General features: G+C 37.9%; 1 protein-coding gene across 4 annotated transcripts; it reads right to left on the reverse strand.

The window, feature by feature from the left end:
* Window positions 1-28: 28 nt before the first annotated feature.
* On the reverse strand, window positions 29-22,912 carry LOC126381187 (protein PALS2). 4 transcript variants are annotated; one of them, XM_050030905.1, is made up of 12 exons: window positions 22,713-22,912; window positions 18,723-18,820; window positions 17,809-17,958; window positions 17,164-17,358; window positions 12,419-12,649; window positions 12,132-12,230; window positions 11,867-12,025; window positions 7,742-7,952; window positions 6,179-6,349; window positions 5,525-5,670; window positions 3,833-3,907; window positions 29-2,807 (listed from the first exon to the last, which is right to left on the reverse strand). In XM_050030905.1, the coding sequence occupies exons 1-12, from the start codon at window positions 22,795-22,797 to the stop codon at window positions 2,631-2,633; spliced, it is 1,797 nt and encodes a 598-aa protein (XP_049886862.1). In that variant the 5' UTR covers window positions 22,798-22,912; the 3' UTR covers window positions 29-2,630. The 4 variants fall into 4 exon arrangements, with proteins under 4 accessions (XP_049886862.1, XP_049887244.1, XP_049887166.1 ...); XM_050031287.1 differs by lacking the exons at window positions 18,723-18,820; window positions 22,713-22,912 and adding an exon at window positions 18,113-18,230; XM_050031209.1 differs by lacking the exons at window positions 18,723-18,820; window positions 22,713-22,912 and adding an exon at window positions 18,101-18,230.
* Window positions 22,913-23,070: the final 158 nt, after the last annotated feature.

Below are 23,070 nucleotides of genomic sequence, written 5' to 3' on the forward strand. Positions count from 1 at the left end.
ACCTTCCACATTTCGATTGAATAAAAAATTGTAACAAAAGTTCAATCAGTTTATTTTTATTTCCTTATAATTGAATTTAATTATAAATGAATACTTGAACATTTGCAACATTATGTTGAAATAAAATAAAATAAGGTAATGCAGTTACACAATGTATATTGAACATTATCGATACAATAAAATTTATAGCTAACTAACAAAACAAAATGGACGGAATGTGGGATACTTATGAAGTACAAAATATTAAGACGCAAGCTTATACAGTGGCAGAGAGCATTCAAGCAAGTTTCAAGAAAATAATTGCTATTAGAAAAACACTTTTTTCTAATGACCTCGAAAACCATGTTTTTGCAGGTATTTAATTTATTTTACATTTTCCTCCCTTTCGAGATTTTATAATAAACTTAATTTATGTGATTGTTATAAAAATGTGATGTAGAATTTTATAGTATGCATAATATTTTACATAAGAGTGCAAAACGACTTAAGTTGTCATGATGTCTTCACGATATCTCAACTCTTCTGTAACATACTGTATTCATTAATACTGAAAACGTGATGGCTAAAGACTTAAGTATCCATAAAAGATCTTACTTAAAATCTAGGTAATTAGACAATTTTATAAAATGCGTCATACCTAAAGGGAGATCTACAAAATATTAAAAATATCTTACACTGTCATATTAAAAAAGGAGTTGCCAAGTATAATAAAGACTTAAAACTAATATTTTTCACTTAAATCTATGTTTTATCTCTCTTAATATAAGATCATTGTAGGTCAGCGCAGTTGTATGCTAAGCGGTAAGAACCACAATTGGGGTTTTAGGTGGGTAGTTCTCTTTTGAACACTATATTTAACCCTAATTTCTTTCAGTAGAAATACTAAATTTGCGAAAAGGTAAAAGAAGCTGTGACATTTGACATAGTACACAACATAAGTTGGTAACAAAAGTGTGGTTATTTGATGAGGTCCATGTTGCTCTATATGATGTGACATTAATGCGTCACTGGAATTAACTTCTTTTTTCATAAGTATATATCTTTTCTGCAACATGCGGCACATTATTTACTACATAACCCGCACTACCTCTTTTTGTAATAAATTCGAATTTAGCGGGCAAGGAGATTAATTGAAATGTAATACATGTGATGTATATTAATACGATATAAAGTATAAAATTTTAATGTAAACTAAATACAAAACAGTTGTAAAAAAGTAAATATAAATTGTCTTTAAACATATAAAAAAAATGCGTTCGATTATTAGGCCGATTAAATAATTTCAAAATACTTTCCCGCCTCCTAAATGTTGGTCTCTCACACCGATTTAGAAACTAGTATTAATTTTTATATCAAGCAAATTTAGCTAAAGGATCGCACGAGTAGGTACTTTGTCCTTCTGACGTCTTATGTTATAATATATGAGCGATTATATAATTATTTTAATAAAAGTTTTTGAGCCAGACACTAGTGACAAACAAATAGATTTGTATAGAATTATTTTGTACTGGCTCTAACGCTGTTTGGTTTGATGTGTAAATTAAGTGTAAATTGTTATAAGTATATTTTTATACTGATGCTAAGGTAGTAAAGTGAACATAAAAATACCCGTGGATAGAATACATCATCATTTCATAACTCATATTCGGCCATTGCAAAATAACTCTTTACACTATCAACTAGCTTCCTAATTCGAGTGCGGGAAGACCGTGTATTACTTGCTAGAGCACATGGTATCAGAAAACAAGGTACATTACTTATTTTGAGGTCTAATTACGGTGTCAATTCGCACTTGTCTGGTTTCTAAGGTAATTTAACCGTTACGGATTTACACCAGAATTTTGGGAAAGTATGACTTTTGCGGCGAATGCCTTTTCTTTACGTCGTCGTGGCCTTACAAATGATGTGCCATTCCGGGGAATGTCCCCATTGTAAAAAAACTTTAATAGTAAGAACAATGGCTGCTTTCTTTTTTCAAATTTTTCTTATGCTCTGGTCCTGTCTGCTACCGGCTAGGTAATAAAGCTCTTTGATATAACTTTTGCGCCTTCTTAACGAACGGCACATCACCGCTCACAAGCGTATGGAGAGAGGATATTAACAGATTTATCCCTTTCAAAGAACCTTACGTACAGTCATGAGTAATATCATGTACCCACTTTAGAACCCTGTCGCACTGGTGGATTACCCACCTCATCAACCCTGGTGTCAGGGTTATTATTGAGCCACCAAAGGCCCCTGACATGGCTCATGTAATGACTACTAAACATCAGTAAGTAGTAACCGGGACCAACGGCTTAAATTGCCTTCGGAAGCACGGATCATCTTACTTACATCAGCCTGAAATGTCCTAACTAAACTAGGGATCACAAAGTGATTTTTGTGATATGTCCCCACCGGGATTCTAACCCGGGAACCCCGGATCGTGAGCCCAACGCTCAACCACTGGACCACAAAGGCCGTTTTTGACATATAATGAGACTTACGGTTTAATTTTTCAAAAAGGTAATGTGACATAGAATCAAAGTGTGTACATATTAGTATTCGTGACTGTTCGCGTTCCATTGGCATAACCTCAAAATAGTATAAAAGATACCTGGTTTCCTTCCACCATGTTGTATTTAGGTTGGCTAGTAGATCCAACTGACGGGCACCCATTGATGGTCGGTGGACAGCTTGTGTAGGGCGTCCATGATCTTGGAGTAGGTGGTGTCTGAGTTGACGTTGGTGATCGCCAGGTCGATGTACTTCTCGTACTGGCGCTGGATGCGCGCGCTCTCCTCTAGTGTCTGCTTCATGTCTTCTTCCTGTTGGAAGCAAGGAAGTTATTGGTTGTGAAGTGGGTATCATCATCCCCCAGCATCCCGTTTTTCACAGGGTCCGCTTACTTAACCCGAAGATTTGAATTTTTTTACAGAAGGGACTGCCTGTCTGACCTTCCAACACGCGAAGGGAAAGCCAGCCCAATACAGGTTAGGTCACATACCTCCGAAAATACATTTCTCGGGAATGTGGGTTTCCTCACGATGTTTACCTTCACCGGTCAGCACGTGATAATCATTTATGATCCAAACATGAATTCAAAAATAGGTTCGACAATCATTGGTCTGGGCCTGTGCTGGATTCGAACCTGCGACCTCAAAGTGAGAGGCAAGCGTTCTACCAACTGGGCTACCATGGTTGGGAAGTGGGTATGGGCTATGCAAATTCCAAAGCGAAAACCGTTACGTGCATTTTTAATGTGTTGTATTGTACTGATTAGTGATTACACACCCTTATAGATATTGGATAACAATTATTAAGGAAGATTTTGTAATGAGATCTTTTTTTCAATTTTTATACGCTATAATGCAACGCATACGCACGCATGGAATTCCAAAGTCTCTGCTTACCCCAGTCATAAGTAGGCGTGAGTTTATGTATGTATGTTTCTTACGCTAAAGGCCGGTAAAGTCATTTAATTTTTAAGATTTTAATTAAAAATATCGTTTAAATTAATTATTCACAGGTTTTAAAGATAGCATGCTCTAAGACATAATTAAGGTACTTTCATTCTATTACTTATGGTTGGTAACAAAGTAGAAACTGGATGCAGTAAGCAGATTCACCCTGAAGCGGAGCGGAAGAGAGAAGTATAGGACAATAGAAGCAATCGATAAGAAGAAGAAAGAGCGAGCGGGAAAACACTCTCTCTCTTTCCTTCTGTTGTTTGTCTTTGAGTTTCTTTGTGGTCAATTCCGCAAGTCTCCACTTCACTCTGTTTCATCGGGGACGCACACTAAAGCATTGTACCCAGTAAAAGTAAATAATTCATCAATCTAGTGTATCTTACCTCATACAAGGATGCGAGCGACTCGAGCGTGCGCGCGCGCCGAGAACTGAAGCGGATCGAACTCTGTCTGTCGAACTACACAACGCATGCCATAACACAATCAGTACATGAAAATAAAAAAATAAAAATATACGGTCGAATTGAGAACCTCCTCTTTTTTTGAAGTCGGTAAAAATAAAATAAAACATGAATAAAACCACGAAAATAGGAGGGGGTGTATATATTATACACCTCTGTCTACCCTTTCGAGGTAATAGGCGTGATGTTATGTTAAAATCATGAAAATAACAGTAATGGGAATATAACGGGGCCGATTCCGACGGGCATAACTTAATTTTGTTTTGACAGCTAAGAATAGTGCCGTCCTTGTCTTAATATGAGAGCAAGAATGAGACAGAGCTAGTTTAAGAACTTAAATAAACTTAAAATTATGTTTGTATCGGCCAAAGTCATTCGCGAATTCATAATCAGGGGGGGTTAAATGCTACTTCGAAGCAATTCATCTAAATTTATATGCGCAAATGTCAAATAGCAATATTGCTTTCTTAGATGAATTGTTTCGATGTTGATTTTTTACCCCTCAGGTATAATTCAAACAATATAAATCATGCCGAATCATGATGCAGACTAATTACTAACTCATATAATCTATCTAGACTAAGATCATGACAGTATCTATGTCAGGCAACTGGTTCTCAAAATATTGGTGCTGATTTCAGCATGCACCGTCTAATTTCACTTTCTTAGTTATACCTGTAATTTTCTTATCCGCCAAAAAGGAAAGGGATGGTTAATCGACAGGCATAAAGTTTCTGGAACTCACGTAAATTTTAGGCAGAAATTGAAACAGCCCTCTCAAATTTACATTGGCCAATAACCCGACAGAATTATATTGACAGCATGTTTAACGTTTGTTGTTGTATTTGTTACTGTGGTGTCCCTTTATAATAAACGATTCTTTCTTTCTTTCTAACGGGTTGCATATATCACCGATAGGCGTCTGCCTATCTTATTAGGCCGGGTTATTCATTCATTTGCTTATTCATTTTAAAATGAATAGTTGTCAATGAGCCATCATTTTCCTTTTCGGCGGATAAGAAAATGACAGGTATAACTTAAAATAAAATTAGGAGGTGTGCAGGAATCGGGGCCAACCTCATATAAGACAATGCATGACGCAAAAAAAATATTTTGGTCAGTAACTAACATCAAAACGAGATATCGTTTTTAGCATGGTATAAGAAAACTAGGTATGTTCAATAGTGACAGCTAATATTTCAAGGTTAGCCCCGCTGTTGTCATCCCGCCCTGCGTTGCCGTTTTTGCGTTGTAAAAAATAAATTACCCACGAATAATGTCTTTAATTTACTTTGCAAGGAAATTTTGAACTTTTAGTAAAAAAGAATACTTACAGTTTTAATGATTTTTATATATGTGACAAGTAACAGTAATAAAATACATTAGTCAGTAATTCCCTTAATTTTCAATTGTAAAATTTACGTCCTCGGAATGTTGAAGACACCAATTTAATGGTAACACTTACGTCATCAATGGGCTAGCAATGGCATGTCATAGAATTGAGCATAAATATCTGGTTTTCTTGTACCATGATTTTTAGCAACGCATGATGATATGAGCACAATCTAACATTCAGAAATTCTATAGCTGATATAAGCGATATGGTATACGAACCGTCAAGTTCCTATTGGATGCATAGGTGAGGTTCCGAAGGTGTTCGATGCCTGGCGCCGCCACCATTACCACGTAAGGCAGAAACTCACTGCTATTGTGTAACAGCTTCAGGGACTGCGGTGCACAGTCTAAGATGCACATTTTACCTGTAAGATAAATTTCAGTTTTAATGGAGAGCACATTTCTATTGGATGTAATGAGGGATTTGCCAGGCTACGTTCGTGAAAAATAATATAGATTTTTAGGTTATTTTAAAATTATAATGGCCCCGATTCCTGCAGACACCGCCTAATTTTATTTTAAGTTATATCCGTCATTTTCATATCCGTCGAAAAGGAAAAGGACGGATGATTCACAGCTCTTAATTTTAGGAAGAATGAGTAAATGAATGAATAACCCGGGCGAATCAAAAGGTACGTCGCTGGTATGCAATCCGTTTGACGTGCTGTCTACTTAACTGTGTCGGGTTATTGACGGATGTAAAATTTTTAGACGGTTGGTTTAGATTTGTGCTTAAAATTGACGTGTGTTCCATAAATTTTATGCTTGTCGATTACCCGTCCCTTTCCTTTTCGGCGGATAAGAAAATGACAGATATAACTTAAAATAAAATTAGATGGTATTTACAGGAATTAGCACCATTATGTAACGTACCCTCCTTAATGACAGCCCGTATGGAGTCAAGGTGTGTGCCGTAGAGGTGTCCGTTGTGCTCCCCGTGCTCGAGGAACCGGCCGGCGTGGGCGTCCCGCTCCATTTCCTCGCGCGACACGAACCAGTACGACACGCCATTCTCTTCTAGAGGCCGCGGCGGTCGCGACGTGTCTGTTGGACGACATTGAGTTATATTTTGTCTTTCTTTTAATTTTAGCCATCGCTATACTACAATTTCACAAGCTAAACAAAGAATAGAATAGAAATTGTTTATTATAAAACGTAGCCCCACAAACTTGTTTTAACAAGACAATAATATGATTTAAAATTTTCAATTACAAAAACGGATGTTTGTTGAGATGAAAGGGCCTCACTCAGCACAAGTGGCGGCGTGAACCACGACGCTGGTATTATGTGGACCCTGCTGGGTGAGGCACGAACGTCGTAATAAATATGTGTTAATAGTGTACATAGATTATATAATAAAAAAATACTTAAATAGAATTAAGGTTTACATAAACAAATATAGATAGGTGTATAGTTTTTTTTTTTTAATCCTAGTACCCCTGCCGCGCAGGATAGGCAGGGACTTTTTATACCTACATCCATATCTAATTGTAGGTGTATAGTTTACCAACTCCTCGTGAGCTATGTTTAAGCCTCCTGTAATAATAGAGCATATTGCTTTATCACAATGCCGGGCACAAATTCTGGAAACCACGTGAATGCTCACGTGAGAATTCAGTCGAATTCAGTGGTGGTGGTGGAAATGAATATAAACAAAAATATAATGTATAAAAGTACTTGAAAAAACAACAATAGATTGACTAACACCGTCATGCTCTGAATGCTCCACACCGTGCGCATCAATGAGCTTTGTGAAATGACGGTGACTCGGACTGTTTTTAATTAACATCCTATCAAAATACAGAATTAGAAAGTAATAAAAAAAAAGAGAATTAGTGCGTACAATGTCTGGTATTTTGTGGGAAAGTCTTTATTTACGTGCCTAATATTTTTTAGTTGTCTGTTTTATAGTGTTTTATTTAGATAGGTATATACATATAGAGTAAAAAAATAAAAAGACAAAAAAAACATTTAAAAGAAAAAAAAAACAAAAATCATTTATAAAGTATTTTATCCATCTATCTATAGTCACACCCTGGAGAAACCATATGCCGCTTACTTAATGAGACATAGTTCGCGCGCTATACCCCTTACTCCTTACCGGTTTATGGCCATTTAAGACTAAAGCATAGACTAACGAAATACTACATATAGAACGGCAACTCTCCGCTCCCCACCAGCGGCTGAGCTAGGTTTACCTCAAGTCCCTCGGTCTTTAGTCTTCAATCGTATGGGCGTCAGACGTCACATACACAGATGCGTGTGAACGATTACGTCAATGTGTAGTGTCTGTGTAAAACGAGGTTTTTTGTATGAAGTGTCCGGGGTATGATAAAGACCTAGAAGAGGTGAGGTCGGCCCTCCATACGGTATGGTGCGGGGCGGAGACTTACCGTAGCATGCTTGTCTATTGTATGATATGGTGTAAGTACTCACGTGGTACAACAGCTCCGAATCTGTCAGGGTGTTCCTGTATCATGCGGTTCTTGAGCGTCCGGCGGCCCACGCCGCGCGTGCCCACCAGCGCCAGAATGCGGCGCAGGAAGGGCGGCGTGCGCGCCACCTCTTCATACAGCGCCAGCTCCGCGCCTTCCAGCTGCACGCTGGAACGCGACTCGTATACGAACTTTTTCTTCTTTTTTGATATCTGTGGGTGAAAATCGAAAAATGAGGGTAACATCGACATCATTGACACAGACAGATGATTGATACGTAAATAGCTGTTATGTTGGTGGACTCTGATTTCCGTATTTAGACTCTAAGATGGTCCATTATGCGTGCTATTGTTGACTATGTAAGCCAACCTAACTCCTCCAAGAAGCTCAAAAACCTCCTGGGTTTTTCACAGGCTTCGCAGAGCGACCCCATTCCTTTGAGGATTTGTACCTGGATTACATGGGAGGCAGTTTCTTCTGCATCCACTGCAGAGTGGGCTGTCTGTTAGCCCTAAATTGAATAGATGGTTATTAAGTGGACAGTGACCCGTAATGTTGCCCGCTACTATTCGGAGGTTGTTACGGTTTAAGCAAAGCAGTCGAGGAGGTTAAACATTTGGATGTCATTGGAATGATATCCAACTGTCTGCAGGTGGGCAACTGTGCCCATCTGTCGTTGTGTTGTTGCTGGGTTTGGGCCCGTACCTACGTACGTAACTGACTGAAAGGTATCGGCAGGATTGGTTCGGGTCCGCATACCCTGGCATCATTGTTTAGCACCGTCTCTTTGCCACGTAGATAGGAATTCGCTGCGTCTATTTTTTTTGAAGAACGTCTAGGGCCCTGTGCCGAGGTTTTTCTTGCAGCTTCTTTTCCCCGGCTATATAGGTTGTGAGAAGCTGCAGTAGTTTTAGGCGGATGAGACATTCGTTATGTAAAAATTGACGATTCAAAGTGTAACTGTGTTCATCATCATCAATTTAAGAGCCACGCTCTTGTCGGTGTAGCATTTTCCATTCCAGTCTATCAAAGGCCAATTCCTTGACTTCCCTATAAGACACGACGTTAACCTTTTCTTTAATCTGTTCCATGTAAGCTCTTCTTGGTCTTCCCCTTCCTCTCTTTCCTTCTAGCTTTCCTTCTATGATGTTTTTAATGAATTCGTCGTGTCTTATTAGGTGTCCAATCATCTTGCCTCTTCTGTCCTCAATAATTCTCAGTATTTGTCTCTTTTCCCTTACTCTTACTAGCACTTCCTCATTTGTAACCCTTTCTGTCCAACTTATTCTTTCCATCCTCCTCCAACACCACATTTCAAAGGCCTCGAGTCTCTCTCTGTCCTTCTGTGTCAGTGTCCAAGTTTCACATCCATAGAGGGCTATACTCCATACGAAGGTTTTGACACATCTTTTTTTGATTTGGCAATCCTAGCCTTGAATATGCACTCTTTGTTATGGAAAGCTTGTTTTGCCATTGCTATTCTGGTTTTAACGTCTAAAGTACATCTTGAGTCATTCGTTATTATGCTGCCTAGATACTTAAAGTTCTTTACATTTTCAATCGGGATATTATTTAACTTAATTATTTGGCTGTCTATTTTTGGAGTTTTGGAAATTGTTAGAATTTTGGTTTTACTTATATTAATTTTAAGGTCGTATTTTTCAAAAACTGTGTTCATTGTGTTAAGTAGGGTTTCTAGGTCTTCTTTATTACTGGCCAGTGCCGCAATATCGTCTGCAAATCTGATACTAATTATATTCTGTCCATTTATTGTTATTCCGTTACTGATTTTAGCTATTTCCTTCATGGCACCCTCTATGAAAATGTTAAATATTAGTGGAGATAAGGAACAGCCCTGTCTTACACCTTGCCGTACTCTAGCTTTTCTCTTCACTTCTCCTATTTCTACGACAGTTTCCTGGTGTTTATATAGTTCGTATATTATCCTTCGGTCTCTATAATCCATTCCTACTTCCTTCAACCCCCTCATCATTTTCCTCCAGTTCACCTTGTCAAAAGCCTTTTCAAGGTCTATAAAAGCCACGCTGGTATCCATGCTTAAATCCAATCTCCTGTCAATTATCAGTCTTAAAGCTAATATTGCTTCTCTTGTACCTTTCTTTTCCCTGAACCCATACTGGTCATCTCCCAGACATCCCTCAGCTTTAGGTCTCAGTCGGTTTTGAATGATTTTAAGTAAAATTTTTGAAGCCTGTGATATTATGCTCAGTGTCCGGTGTTCTTCGCATTTCAAAGTATTTGGTTTTTTTGGTAATGCCAAAGTTTTACTAACTTGAAAGTCTGTTGGTATTTTGCCAGTTGTATACATTAGATTGATTAATTCGTAAATTTCGTTCAAAACTAAGGGGTTTGCAGATTTTAGCAATTCTATAAACAACTTGTCGTCTCCGGCCGCTTTTTTATTTTTAAACTGTTTAAAGCTTTATCAAATTCCTCTCTCAAGATGTCCGGGCCACGATCATTCTCTTCCACCTCTTGTTCATCCTCTATATCGTCCTCGGTTAGTCCATCTCCCTGATATAATCCTTCTATGTATCTCTTCCATCTGTTAGCTATATCCTCATTATCAATCAAAATCTTTCCATCTTCATCTAGTATTGCTGTACTTCTTGTCTTTTTCTTCCTATTTAAACTTTTTATTATGTTATATGCTAGATCCATTTTACCTGCTTTCATATAATGCTCAACGAGATCACAATCCTTTTCTAAGTCTTTTTCTTTACGGTTCCTACATTGTGTTGTTATTCTGTTAGTAAGTTTTCTATATTCAACAATACTGGCGTCATCCGACTTATTTCTTAACGTTCTCCTTTTTATCATAATATCAATAATATCTTGGCTTAGCCATTTCTTCCTTGGGACTAACTTTTCGCTTTCTAAGCATTCTTCTGCGGTACTTTTAATTATATCTCTAACCTTATTATACTTCTCTTCTACACTATTTACCTCTAAATCACAATTTTTCTTATATTCTAAATATTTATCTTTCAATTTATTACTATATTGCACTTGATATTTGGTATACTTTAATTTATTGAGATCAATATTCTTATATTTGTGTGTCCTTTTGTTACCTACTGAATAAAGATATTTTTGAATTTGAATTGGCCCAAACCCTCGATATAATTGGGAATAGAGTACCTATGTGTTGTAAGTATTTCACTGTTATAATATTGACATGTTGGGCACAGATGCCTGAAGGTGCATTGTTTCTTATTGTCCATTGTTTGCAATAGAACAATATGTTATCTTGGGAATACAACAGTTGAACAATAAATAGAATTTAGAATATGTCTAATTTAATTTTGGACAAAATGTAAGAGAGATCTTTGAATTTCAAGCTCATTCTCACACGTATTTCCTTGAAAATGTCATGACGTAGGCCGTCGTCTTGCCTGTTTACTCATTGGTGTGTTTTGCCATATGTGTTAACTGCGCCTGTAGTTCCAAGATAGGCACTGCTTAGTTTTGACGTGACTAATTTTATTGGGCAAATAATGCTGAACCTTGTTTTTTTCCTTTCGGTGAACTGCGACATTACATTTGTATTTGTAATTGTGTATGTATGTCTAAGTTTGCCCTTTATTAATTTGAATAGTTGGTATTTTATTGTTTCACGGATTTATCATAAATCTCTTTGTAAATATATCCAATCCTTGTTTTGTTGCTTTTTACAGAATTCTGTTACAAAAAACACTTAAACGAGACCTATAACCATTGTACATTTGCTATCTATATGTATACCTAATTACCTATAGAAGAAATGAATTGCTGTTTGTTAGTATTACTAGAACTCGAGAACGGTAGAACCGATTTGGCTAAAGGCTAGTCTTGAAATATACGTGGAAGTCCAAGAAATGTATAAACAGTGATCAAATATAGAAAAGGGTGAAAGGGTGGGTGGGTGATTTTGGTTTGTTTTTCTTTTTGTTTTGATTTTTTTTTCTGTGTACTTATTGATTTCCGTGTGGTTTCTGTCCTGTGTTGAATGTAATGTACCTGTCTGTCTGTGTCTGTGGTGTCCGGAAGTAATAAGTGTTTCTTTCTTTCTTTGATACGAAGTTCGTCGGGTCATCTAGTAATAAATATATTTGGTGATCCTTACCCTCGCCCCACAGATGCTGATTTTATGAACGAAGTCTGCCTCCGGTGGGACGTAAGCCTTGCGTCGCTCCTCAAGTTCTGGCGACGGTATCAAGCCGACCACGTCCGGGGTTTCTACGTGGCTCGCTTGCCACCAGTTAGGGTCTTTTCTATCTGACACCTGCAATAAAATTTTATATAAATTGTATTAAATATTACACAGTGTTATATTATGTAAGTTGTTTTAAGATTGGGCTTTTGAGGTTTAAAAATATTTTTATACAAACCTGTAATATATCTCCCCTCTTGAATTCTAATCCGATTTCTTTGCATGGCAGTAATGTGTCGTCTGTAGGATCGTAATCAAATAATGCTCTCATATAACACTGGAAAGGAAAAATATTTTTAGTACGGATCTAAGGTTCTTTCCTAATTATCTTGTATACAGAGTCGGCAGTAACATCTAGCAAATATTTTTCTCTTCTAAAACATTACAAAAAAAGCAGTTAATATTTCCTACCATTCAGTATAACATAATTATTAATTAAATAATGTATTTATCATAGTTACTCACACTAAGTTTGTTAGCGAGTTGCAAGCTTTTCTCCTTAAGGTTGGGCCCCACTTTGAGCGTGACTCGGTCGTTGGGCTTGCTGACGGCTTCTTTGAGCTGATCTTCAGAGTCTATCTGCACCCCATCTACTTCTAATAACACATCTCCTACAGACAGCAACGCTTGTTTCGCGGCCGCACTGCCCGCTAGGATTCGAGCTACTATCAGTTGGCCATGTTCATCGGTTGTTACCTAAAATGAGCGTAGATTATGTGCTGTTTAAGATTATACTTACTAATATTATAAATGCGAAAGTGTATGTGTGTGTTTGTCCGTCTTTCATGGCAAAACGCAGCCCGCAGTGGCGAATTGACGTGATTTTTTCGAGCATAATTGAAGTCGTAATCTTAAACTATGTTTTAAATAAGGGACTTTCCAGACAATGTTATCCCAAAAAAAGACATAGGTGGCACTGGAATAATAAAAGTAATAGAGTTACCTTCCTTTAACCATCTAATTTCAAGGATAACAGACCAATGCATCTTTTATCTTTGTTTTTGGGCATAATTGATGACCCTTTTTTACCCACGACGGAACGGAGCAGGTATATGCGTTTAGGGAGAGAGATGTTTGTGTGTGCGTTTGTGCAAAGTAATGTTACTACTTATCTTCTAAACTAATGATCCGATTTTGATGCGGTTTTTTATTACACCAAGGCACAATTACATTTAACCTCGTATTCATTATTGGACTAGGCAGAGCCACTAGTACTTAGAAGACAACTTGCTGCCATTTTTGATCAAGGCCTAAGGTGGATATGAGTTTCTATTCATGTTTATATTAAATGAAGTTTGTGTTTGTACACAATACATACAAAAATGTAAATGTACGTAGTCATAAAGCAATATCATGTACCCACTTTAAAACCCTGTCGCACTATCATAATTATTTGTCATTTAATGAGACTTACGGTTTAATTTGTCAAGAAAGTTAATGTGACATGGTTTCAAAGTGTACACAAGTTAGTACTCGTGACCATATTCAATCAAGCCACCTACCCACTTGGCTCTCCAGCATTTGGTAATGGACCTTAATAAGAATGTCAAGAATGTTTTGCTAACTTTCTATAAGCTGTTTACTTAGGTCAAGAAATCCTTGTGTAATTTGTTAGCTACTCAACACTATTATATAAATTGATGTGTTAACATAAAACTATAGCAATTCATCATCTTTTTCTGATGACCGTAAACATACAATTCCTGAAGGACAAATTCCATACAAGGTGAATAAACAATAACAATCTGAAGTCTAAAAATACATTGAATCACATTTATTTCTAAACAATGGCATTACAATTTTTGCTTGACTGCTCTTTAGAACATGATTCATTGGCTATGTTGCATGTCAGACCACACATTACCTAATTGAGGTGTCAATTACTGGGATTACGAAACTATAGACATCGCCTTAAGGATTTAAGGCGCAAATACTTCTTAACAGATATATTATGATCTTGAGGCCTGAAATTGTTTAACTGTGTCTGGAAATCAGGGCCACATTTCTGTTTTGTAATGCTCTATTAATGGCACCTGCGTGTGCCTCTATTTAACTTTCACGGCGCATTAGCGCTTCGGCACTGTAATGTCGTGTACGTAAAAGGTATAATAAATAATAAATAAATATAAAATAATGACCATAATCCCTAAAGGGGTGAACAGAGGAACATGTAAGCAGAAGACAACATAGCCAGTTACTAGAATACTGAAGTTCTATGATGGATATGATGAACCGTATGGTCTTCTTCTTCTATCGTGTGGGTTGTGAGGTGGATGACCAACCTCAACCCTGGTGTCAGGGCTATTATTGAGGCGCCAAAGGCCCCTGACGTGACTCGAGTAACGGCTACGTACTTACATCAGTAAGTAGTAACCAGGACAAACAGCTTAACGGCCTTCCGAAGCACGGATCATCTTACTTCTGGATAATTAGGTGATCAGCCTGCAACGTCCTAACCAAACTAGGGATCACAAAGTGATTTTTGTGATTTGTCCCCACTGGGATTCACACCCAGGACCTCCAGATCGCAAGCAGAACGCTCAACCACTGGACCACAGAGTCCGTATGGTGTCATCCTATAAGGTTCATAATGGTCCAATGTATTTATTAGAGGGGACACAATCCCTCTGTCTGCAATCATCATACTTTATTTACAACATATACATAGTCGGTCCCAAAGTTCTGTCATATATGAAAATAGTGATAAAATAAAAAGTACCAATAAGTTTATAAAAATTTATATATCAATTTAAAGTATATTTATTAAGAAATGAAAATAACTTAAAATTATTCGAAATGACCTCCCTTGTTTTTAATAACTTCCCTCAAACGCCGCGGCCAGTCATCTATCGCAGCACGCACCATATTCATGTCTATTTCAGCGACGGCTTTAATTATGGCTGACTTCAGGCTCGCCAAATTTTTGTGGGGTTTAGCACAGACCTTGTTCTCTAAGACCTGCCAAATTTTATAATCCAGAGGATTAAGGTCCGGACTGGAGGAAGGCCAATCTTCGTGTCTAATAAAGTCAATTTTTTGATGGTCGAACCAGGCTTGAGTAGTTTTGGCTTTGTGTGCAGGCGCAGAATCCTGCTGGAACACGAAATGATGTCCTGAAAATAGCGTGTTGGGCAGATCTTTGACAAGCCGATTCAAAACCGTCTCTTGGTACACTTTTGCACTGGTTTTGACACCTTTTTCGCAGAAATGAACCTCCGTTGGCCCATAGTAAGAGACACCTAACCAGACCATCACTGAAGATGGATGATGCCCATGTTGAACCCGCGGAACCTTTTTTCCTGCTTCTTCAGAGTTCTCTGCGTACACTCTATCGTTTTGCTTATTGTACTTTTCTTCTATATCAAAAATTTTTTCGTCTGTAAAAAGTATGTCACGGTGTCGGTTTCTCGCGTACCGTTTTAATAACAACCGGGATCTTTTGAGTCTAATTGCTTTCAGGCGGGCATTAAGTAAGTGTCCACTCTTTTTCTTGTATGCTCGCAACTTAAGGTCTTCGTTTAATACCTTTTTGACTGTTTTTCTACTGACCCCCATCTGCAAAGCCATCAGTTTCTGTTTTCGGACAGGATTTCTTCGTATGCGCGCCTTTATCGCTTTGATCACTGCTGGTGTTCTTGCGGAGCGAGGCCGGCCAGTTCTTTTCTTGTCCTCAACACTTGAGACTTCATTATACCTATTTATGGTACGATACACAAACCTAAGTGTTATTTTCAAATTTTTGAGCAACTTGAAAATGGTACTCGGCGAGTGTCCACAGCGATGCAACGCAAGGTCCACTCCATCGTAATAAATCACGGCAAATGATCATTTTTTGTTTTAAAATAATTGTCAAACATTCAAAAATGGAACGCCATAAAATTTTTCTAAAAGCATGTTCGAAATTTAAAAATAATGTGCCTGTGACAGAACTTTGGGACCGACTACGTACAGTTATGAGCAATATAATGTACCCACTTTAGGACTCTGTCGCACTAACATTTTTGACATTTAGTGAGACTTACAATTCAATTTGTCAAAAAAGTTAATGTCACATGGTACCAAAGTGTATACATATTAATGCTCGTGACCATACAAGACAGTTCATCTTACGTGTTTGAGCTTATGTGTTTACATTATAGAAAAAGATTAATCATACTGCCAACATCATCATCATACTAGTTTATAATTGTTACAAATAAGGGAAGCATGCTGAAATAAATTATACAGATTGGAGATAAAACATATTGCAAACAAAAACTACAGTAAGGTCACCTTGTGGGTCTCTCTGTACTAATTAGGTAAAGTCAGTTCACTGACTAAGAGCTGCGGAATGCAATAAGAACATTTAGAGTGTTGAAAACCTTTTAGCATAAATGTCAATGACACTTACTAAAACATTAACAGTTATTAGAGTGGGTAGAGCTTCAAGAACATCAATTTCGTTCATTCAGTGATAATAATAATAATATAATAATAATAATGTTTATTGAATAACTCAGTTACAGTTCTCGTTGAAACCCTGTCTCCCAAACTAGGCGAACCTGTATTTTGGAAGGCAGTGCCTTCCCAAATACGTACTTATTAGCTACAATAACAGTGGTGACAATGCGGTATTAAAATAAAACAATAAGTAATAAAATAAATAAAAATAAAAGTGTTCTTGTGTGTGTATGTGTGTGTGTGTGCGTGTGTGTGTGTCGGTGTGTGTGTGTTTGTACTTGCGCTAACCCTAGGACATAGCTAGATATTTAAGTAATTTAAACAGATACATGGTCATACCCTTTTATTGCATTATATATATGAATAGCATAATATAACATGGCATCATCCCCAAAGGGGTAGGCAGAGATGTATAGTATACACCCACTCCTCGCCAGATGTTTAAGACCCATGTAAATATGAGTTTATAGCCATTTAAATTTTAAAATGAAATTGAAAATATCAATCATGTGAGTTTGAATTCATTCATAGATAATCAATTGTTTATAATCCAAACATGGAAATTCATATTTAGAATATAGATAATCAAAAGAATAATAATTGATTATCTATGACCCAAACGTGAAAAGTTGAATTCAGTGGTTGTGGTTGTGGTGGTAATAGTTCAGTAGATACAAGAATAATAAATTAATATGCTGAAATTTTCACTGCTGCAATATAATTAATCACTTCCTCTTATTATTACTTTTATAAAAATACTCATAACTCACAGTCAGTCCTAGTGGTTGCCCAGGCACTTTCCTGAGGCCAACAACTTTCACAGTCTCTACAGGCATGTCTCCGTTCTCTTCCGGGCTCTCAACTTCAGCTATGTCTTTGTTTGTTTCCTTCAATGCCTTCTCATCAATACCGGAACCTCGTTCCACCCAGATGGCACCTATTTGGTCATGTGCATCTATTAAAGCCTGGAAAATTATGTTGCTTTAAAAATGTTTTTGTTCAATCCATTAATGTGTACATAAATAAATACAAGATAGACATGATATAGGCAAAGCTTGTTCCTAGAAGTGTTTTTCAGCAGACAGACAGAGAGAGTGGATTTAATGAATAGAGATTAAAAAAAAATGCATAAAAATTATGTACAATAAAACAAAATAATTTAAGGTTATGAAATTCTTCACAGGTTATTGCACTATATCAATATGAGAAAGCATAACCAAGGTATAAACATGGCGTGATAAGAAACTACTTTAATTGCATTCCATTGAATGATATGTCAACTGAAACTAATCAGATTCTTGCTGGAATAACCTTGTTTTGCAAGTTAGCATTATTAATTCCTCGACAGACATGAATTATGTAAACAATGTAGCATGGTAAACAAAGAACTTACGAATAAAAGAAAAACGACTTACCCTTAAGTGTACTCTAGATAGTAATATAGCAAGTTCAGCTTGTTCGATAGTCCTTATGTTATTGCCTCGATACTCGCTCAGCAACCGGATTGTGTTGACGTTGTCCAAGGATACGGGCTTCACGATCAAATCCTCCTCACTATCAAGCGACTGCAACAAGCCACCGATTATTAACAACTGCCGCGTAAAATTCGGGAAGCGTAAGGCGTGGCACTCCTTGCAATTTTTGAATGAAAATATATTAAAATATACTCGATTGTTACACAACATGAATGCTGTAATAGTTATTTACCTAATTACGTACTATTATGGAATTATAAAAACCTATATCACTTAATTTTTCGAAAAACTTGTTCCGTTTTACGGAAGAACACACCCAATATAATATTCTTCACCGTTTTCCAATTTTGACAGGCATCAGGCACGATGTTTATCATTCATGGGCGTTCTATTTTATAACATAAAAACAGATGTACTATAATGAATTCAAAAATCTATGCCAATAAACATAAAGATAAATATAGCGTATCGTATTTGGCGGTTACTATCTTTATTTACGTAGGCAATGAGGTCAACCATCGACATCCGAATTTTTTAACTGTCAACGTCAACAGCTATAGAAAGAGATGCGAATATAAGAAACTTTGGTGGATGAGCGAGACAGCAAGACCATACCATCGACAATAATATCTACCAATCACAGTGACTGTGTTCAAAGAGTTGTCATAGTTACATGACGCGCGGAGTTTGAATATTTTTTACGCGGTCTCCTTTACATGGCCGTATATTGTTAAAAAAAAAATAGCAGCCATTTGTGAAAAGAAAAAGTTTTTTTTCTTCGTTACTTATTTTTTGTCTACTATGGCCTAATACAAATCAGTAAAACAATAACTATATTAATAGGATTATTATACCTCGTATTTCCTTCCAAAATCTGGGCTTTCTACTATGCTTCTCAAAAATATCACTTCATGGTTAGATAAATCGTCTTCGGGTTTCTTTTCTTCTTTTTCTGAAAAGGAATAATAAGCCACATACAGTGTAAACTCGTTACTGATAAAAAAATAATATATCAAGAATATATTTGTGTATGTAAATAAGGGCTGTTGAAAATTCTAAATACGAGTAGGTATTTGATTTTGATGTAGGTATCACATTGTGATTTATTATTATTACACAGGAATAACACAACTGAAGTTTGGTTACATTTCCCCCGGGGCCCGTAATATGATTTTGTCTATGAATATGGATAAGGTTGTATGTCAAAATTGCGGTCGCCAATCTGGTAATAATGGAGGGGCCTCCATTACGCACGCACGATCATTTCCCAAATACCGTGACATTATTAACTTTGTCTGAGTATGTTTCGCCGTTGTGTTTGAACTTATGGTGGGTTACTGTGTCACTTGTGTGTGAGTGAGGGATCGTGTAGTAGGGTTCTAGTACATTTCCCATGAAATATGGCTTTAGGGTTGCCGCTGCTGCCGTACCGGTAGATGGAGATGTGGGGTTAATTCAAAAGAAAAAAATAACGTAGGTAGGTACAGTATATTTTCATACGACACGAACAGAATAACTAAACGTGTTTTCTGTCAGGATTTTCCAATATAAACTATAATAGTGGTTATATGGCTCCGTAGTTAGGTAATTGCTGTTTAGCGATAAGGCCGCCGATTGTGTTTCTTTTGCCCATCTGTAGCAACATGTTGTATTACGTGCATCATCATCATCATCATCAACAGCCTATATACGTCCCACTGCTGGGCACAGGCCTCCCCTCAGTCAACCGGAGGGGGTATGGAGCATACAACACCTCCACCACGCTGCTCCAATGCGGATTGGTGGAGGTGTTTTTACGGCTATTAGCCGGGACCAACGGCTTAACGTGCCCTCCGAAGCACGGAATCATCTTACTTTTTCGGACAATCCGGTGATTCAAGCCTGAAAAGTCCTTACCAAACAAGACCACGGAGGCTGTTGTAAATAAATAATTATTAATTGATTGATTACTTTATGCTCGTTTATGAACCGGAAAAGTTATTTAACTTTCACTGTGGACGTCCACAGGGCTCCAAAGAGAATATTTTAATCACTATCGTTCCTCGATTATTTGGCTTTAATTAAGTAGGTAGGTACCTACACAAAAATAACACAGCCCTAGACAATGTGCAAAGTGAAGCCCGTAGCATAGAATACGGAATAATACTACGTACCCGTAGCTCCAATCACGGTTGGGATGGGGTTTTATTCTGAAGAAGGTTCTGTATGAGCCAGAGTTGACTCACCATTGCGCATAATTTTAGGTATAATATTTTTGGTTCAAGTTCATCACAGAATAAGAATAAGAATAAAATAAATTTATTGCCAGTAACAATTTACATTTGCTATATAAACTAAGTACTTAATTATGAATATTGCGAATACGGGCAAAAAGGAAATGGCTCAGCTTGTGCTGCCATGGAGCCATGTTATGGCGCCATCCAGCGCTGGTTTTCAGTCATTTCCTCTTCCTGAGATATTGTGCGGAAGTAATTGTCAACGAGGGCTAGAGGATATTAAATAGAATATTAAATAGCTCAACTCTAGTGCGTTACGCACGTTACGGATTACTACAGGCATTATCATGTTTCGTATTCAAACTTTTATGCACTTTAGGAAACACGTCACGCTTGTTAGCTGGACTTAGCCTAAGTGTAAATAATTTTTATTGAAAATGTCGTTAGGCAAATGGAACAACTTATCCCATAATGATGAGTTGTTAATTCATCCATCTTTCCGCTTTATAAGATTTTTCGGATTATGGTAAAGTTGGGAGAGAACCCGTAACCGCCTCAAACACGCGCATTATGATGTGTCGTGTGTGTTATAAAAAACCTCATATCTGTCATGTAGATATTCCCCTTTTTGTGTTTTCCATATTTCTTGGAAAAGTCGTCAGTACCCGTTGGGAGAACCGAACAACTTTTCCCATAACAGTGAGTTGTATAATTTTATATCCATGTGTCATGTCGTGTCGTGGCAAGTGACCCAGATTAGATATGGAACAGTTCTTACAGTGTGTAAGTTTGAGATCCACCAAACGCTGGAGAGTCGTAAATGTCAATGGAAGTATTCCCCTGCGGTGTAATGTCACATAATAAGTGATTTATAGTTCGCTAGTGGAGCGATATTACAATCTGTTAAAAACTTATAGTATACTTTAATCTAGGTAGGTTAACATAACGTAAATAGCCTTATATCATCCACTACGAGGCACAATCAACCGGAGGAGGTATGGAGCATGCCACCACGCTGCTTCACTGTGGGTTGGTGGACGTGCTTTACGGGCTACTAGCTGGGACCAACGACTTAATCCTAGGCATAAGATTTCCGTAACTTATTAAAATAAAGATATTGCTGTTGGTTGGTAAGCCATGATGACTGGATTGACTTAGCATTATTGTTATTGCTCTCCGTCATCCAATGAAAGGTTTTTTGGTAAGAAAAGATGCCCGGTAAATCTGTTAGTGCTTTTCTCGATGTTGATGAAAAGACAATAGCACAAATCGTCTGACTGGACGGAGATTAATCAGCCAATACAATAAGGCGAGACTGAAAGGCATACAAAAGGAGACTTTAAAAGCTTTTTCGTGCGTGACTTGTGTCCACAAGCCCACAAGGTTAATCGGTGTCCACCCGCTCACAAATCAAACTTCATTAGCGACGTCGACGGAGGAGGCGTGAACCTTTTATGTCATGTCATAGTTTAGAACAGCAGAGATTTAATAAAAGATGAGTAACAGCTTTTATTATAAAAGTACTTAATAATATTACTTATAAGATTTATGTCATTACGAGAAGATTTACCGACAAACACCATTTGTGTACGAAACTAATTTCTTTACTTTTAGGTAAAGGTATCCCTTGTCCGGGGATACTGGTGAAGACCTCAACGGTTGCAGAGGCGGAGATGGGAGCCATTGGTACGGCAATGCAAGACGGAAGAGGCGAGTCACAGGGACTGTAACCTGGAAACTGACAGAGGGTAGCAGTAACTGTCAGTACTATTCAGAGGCGGAGGACAGGAGTCCTAGTAGGTACCTACGGCTTTGAAATAGACTACTCTGGGCGCCACCCCACTCGCGTCAGACAAAGTACTGCGGGACAGAAGGCAAGAGGGAAACCACTGCTCTATTTTTCCCTAAAAAGTAGCTTGGAGGATGCTACACCGACAAAAGCGTGGCTCTTAAATTAGTGATGTGAGAGGTAATAACTTTCTAAAACTCTTTGATGTGCTTTAAGAACAGAAAAATATTCATAATATTAATATGTAGGTATCTGAGAATATTAAATTCAGTTTCTCCACTGCTGGGCTGCGCTCTGCGTGCTGGATATAAAACTATAGAGGAAAGCTCTTGCTTAGGAGTCATAGGTTGGAATTCTTGGAATCCCATCGATTTTAATACAATATTCCTGTTTTGCATTGTGGCAAATTTAATGTGCACAATCACTGTTGTAATCGAACGAATACGAGTATCTAGTCTTAACTCTTAACGCTTTCTTTGTTACAATGAACTAAAAAATATGGGAGCTGGAACGGTGTCTTACAAACGGAGGACGTGGTCTCCGTAAGTTACCTCATGCAAATTAACTAGCAGGTATTCGTTATTCATGCTAATTATTATTCAATACAATGTAATGTACAGTCTATGTACGGCAGGCATATATTATGCGGTAACGTTCGTGACAGTCGTCGCTCCGTTCGTTCGTGAGTCACGTCAAAAGCTCGTATATTTTTTCTCAAGTCCGCTATCATACTCTGAAAGCACTCGCTGAAATAATATTTCAGTGGTTTCAGTGAGCTTTTGAGGTTATGTCGGGAATTCCATTGCAATATTATTGCGTACAGTTGGATTGGATCTTACCTTCGTCCGGCGGTTTGTTTCCGAACGCGAAGTCTTTGAACCCGCGCCAGTTGACGGTGTATCGTCCGCTGCGTCGCACCATCATTGGGAGGCAGAGGTAAACACTGGAAGATTGGTTTGTCTAGTCGATGCGCGGCGCGATGCGAGCGGGCCCGGGCATGCCGCGGCGAGTATTGCGGGCGTGCGCGCGCCGTCACGCCGCCGCCGCCGCGCCGTCAGCTGTGCGTAGACGTGTCTACGTCACGCTTCAGCCGCGCACGCGCACTCGCTCCCACGTCTCACGCCCGCCCAGCCTATTTCGCAACCGGTGCACGAATGCCTCTATCGTCTTCAGAATGTTACACTCTTCTGAAGTTTC

The sequence above is a fragment of the Pectinophora gossypiella genome, chromosome 1 (assembly GCF_024362695.1).
Source record: "Pectinophora gossypiella chromosome 1, ilPecGoss1.1, whole genome shotgun sequence".
NCBI lineage: Eukaryota > Metazoa > Arthropoda > Insecta > Lepidoptera > Gelechiidae > Pectinophora > Pectinophora gossypiella.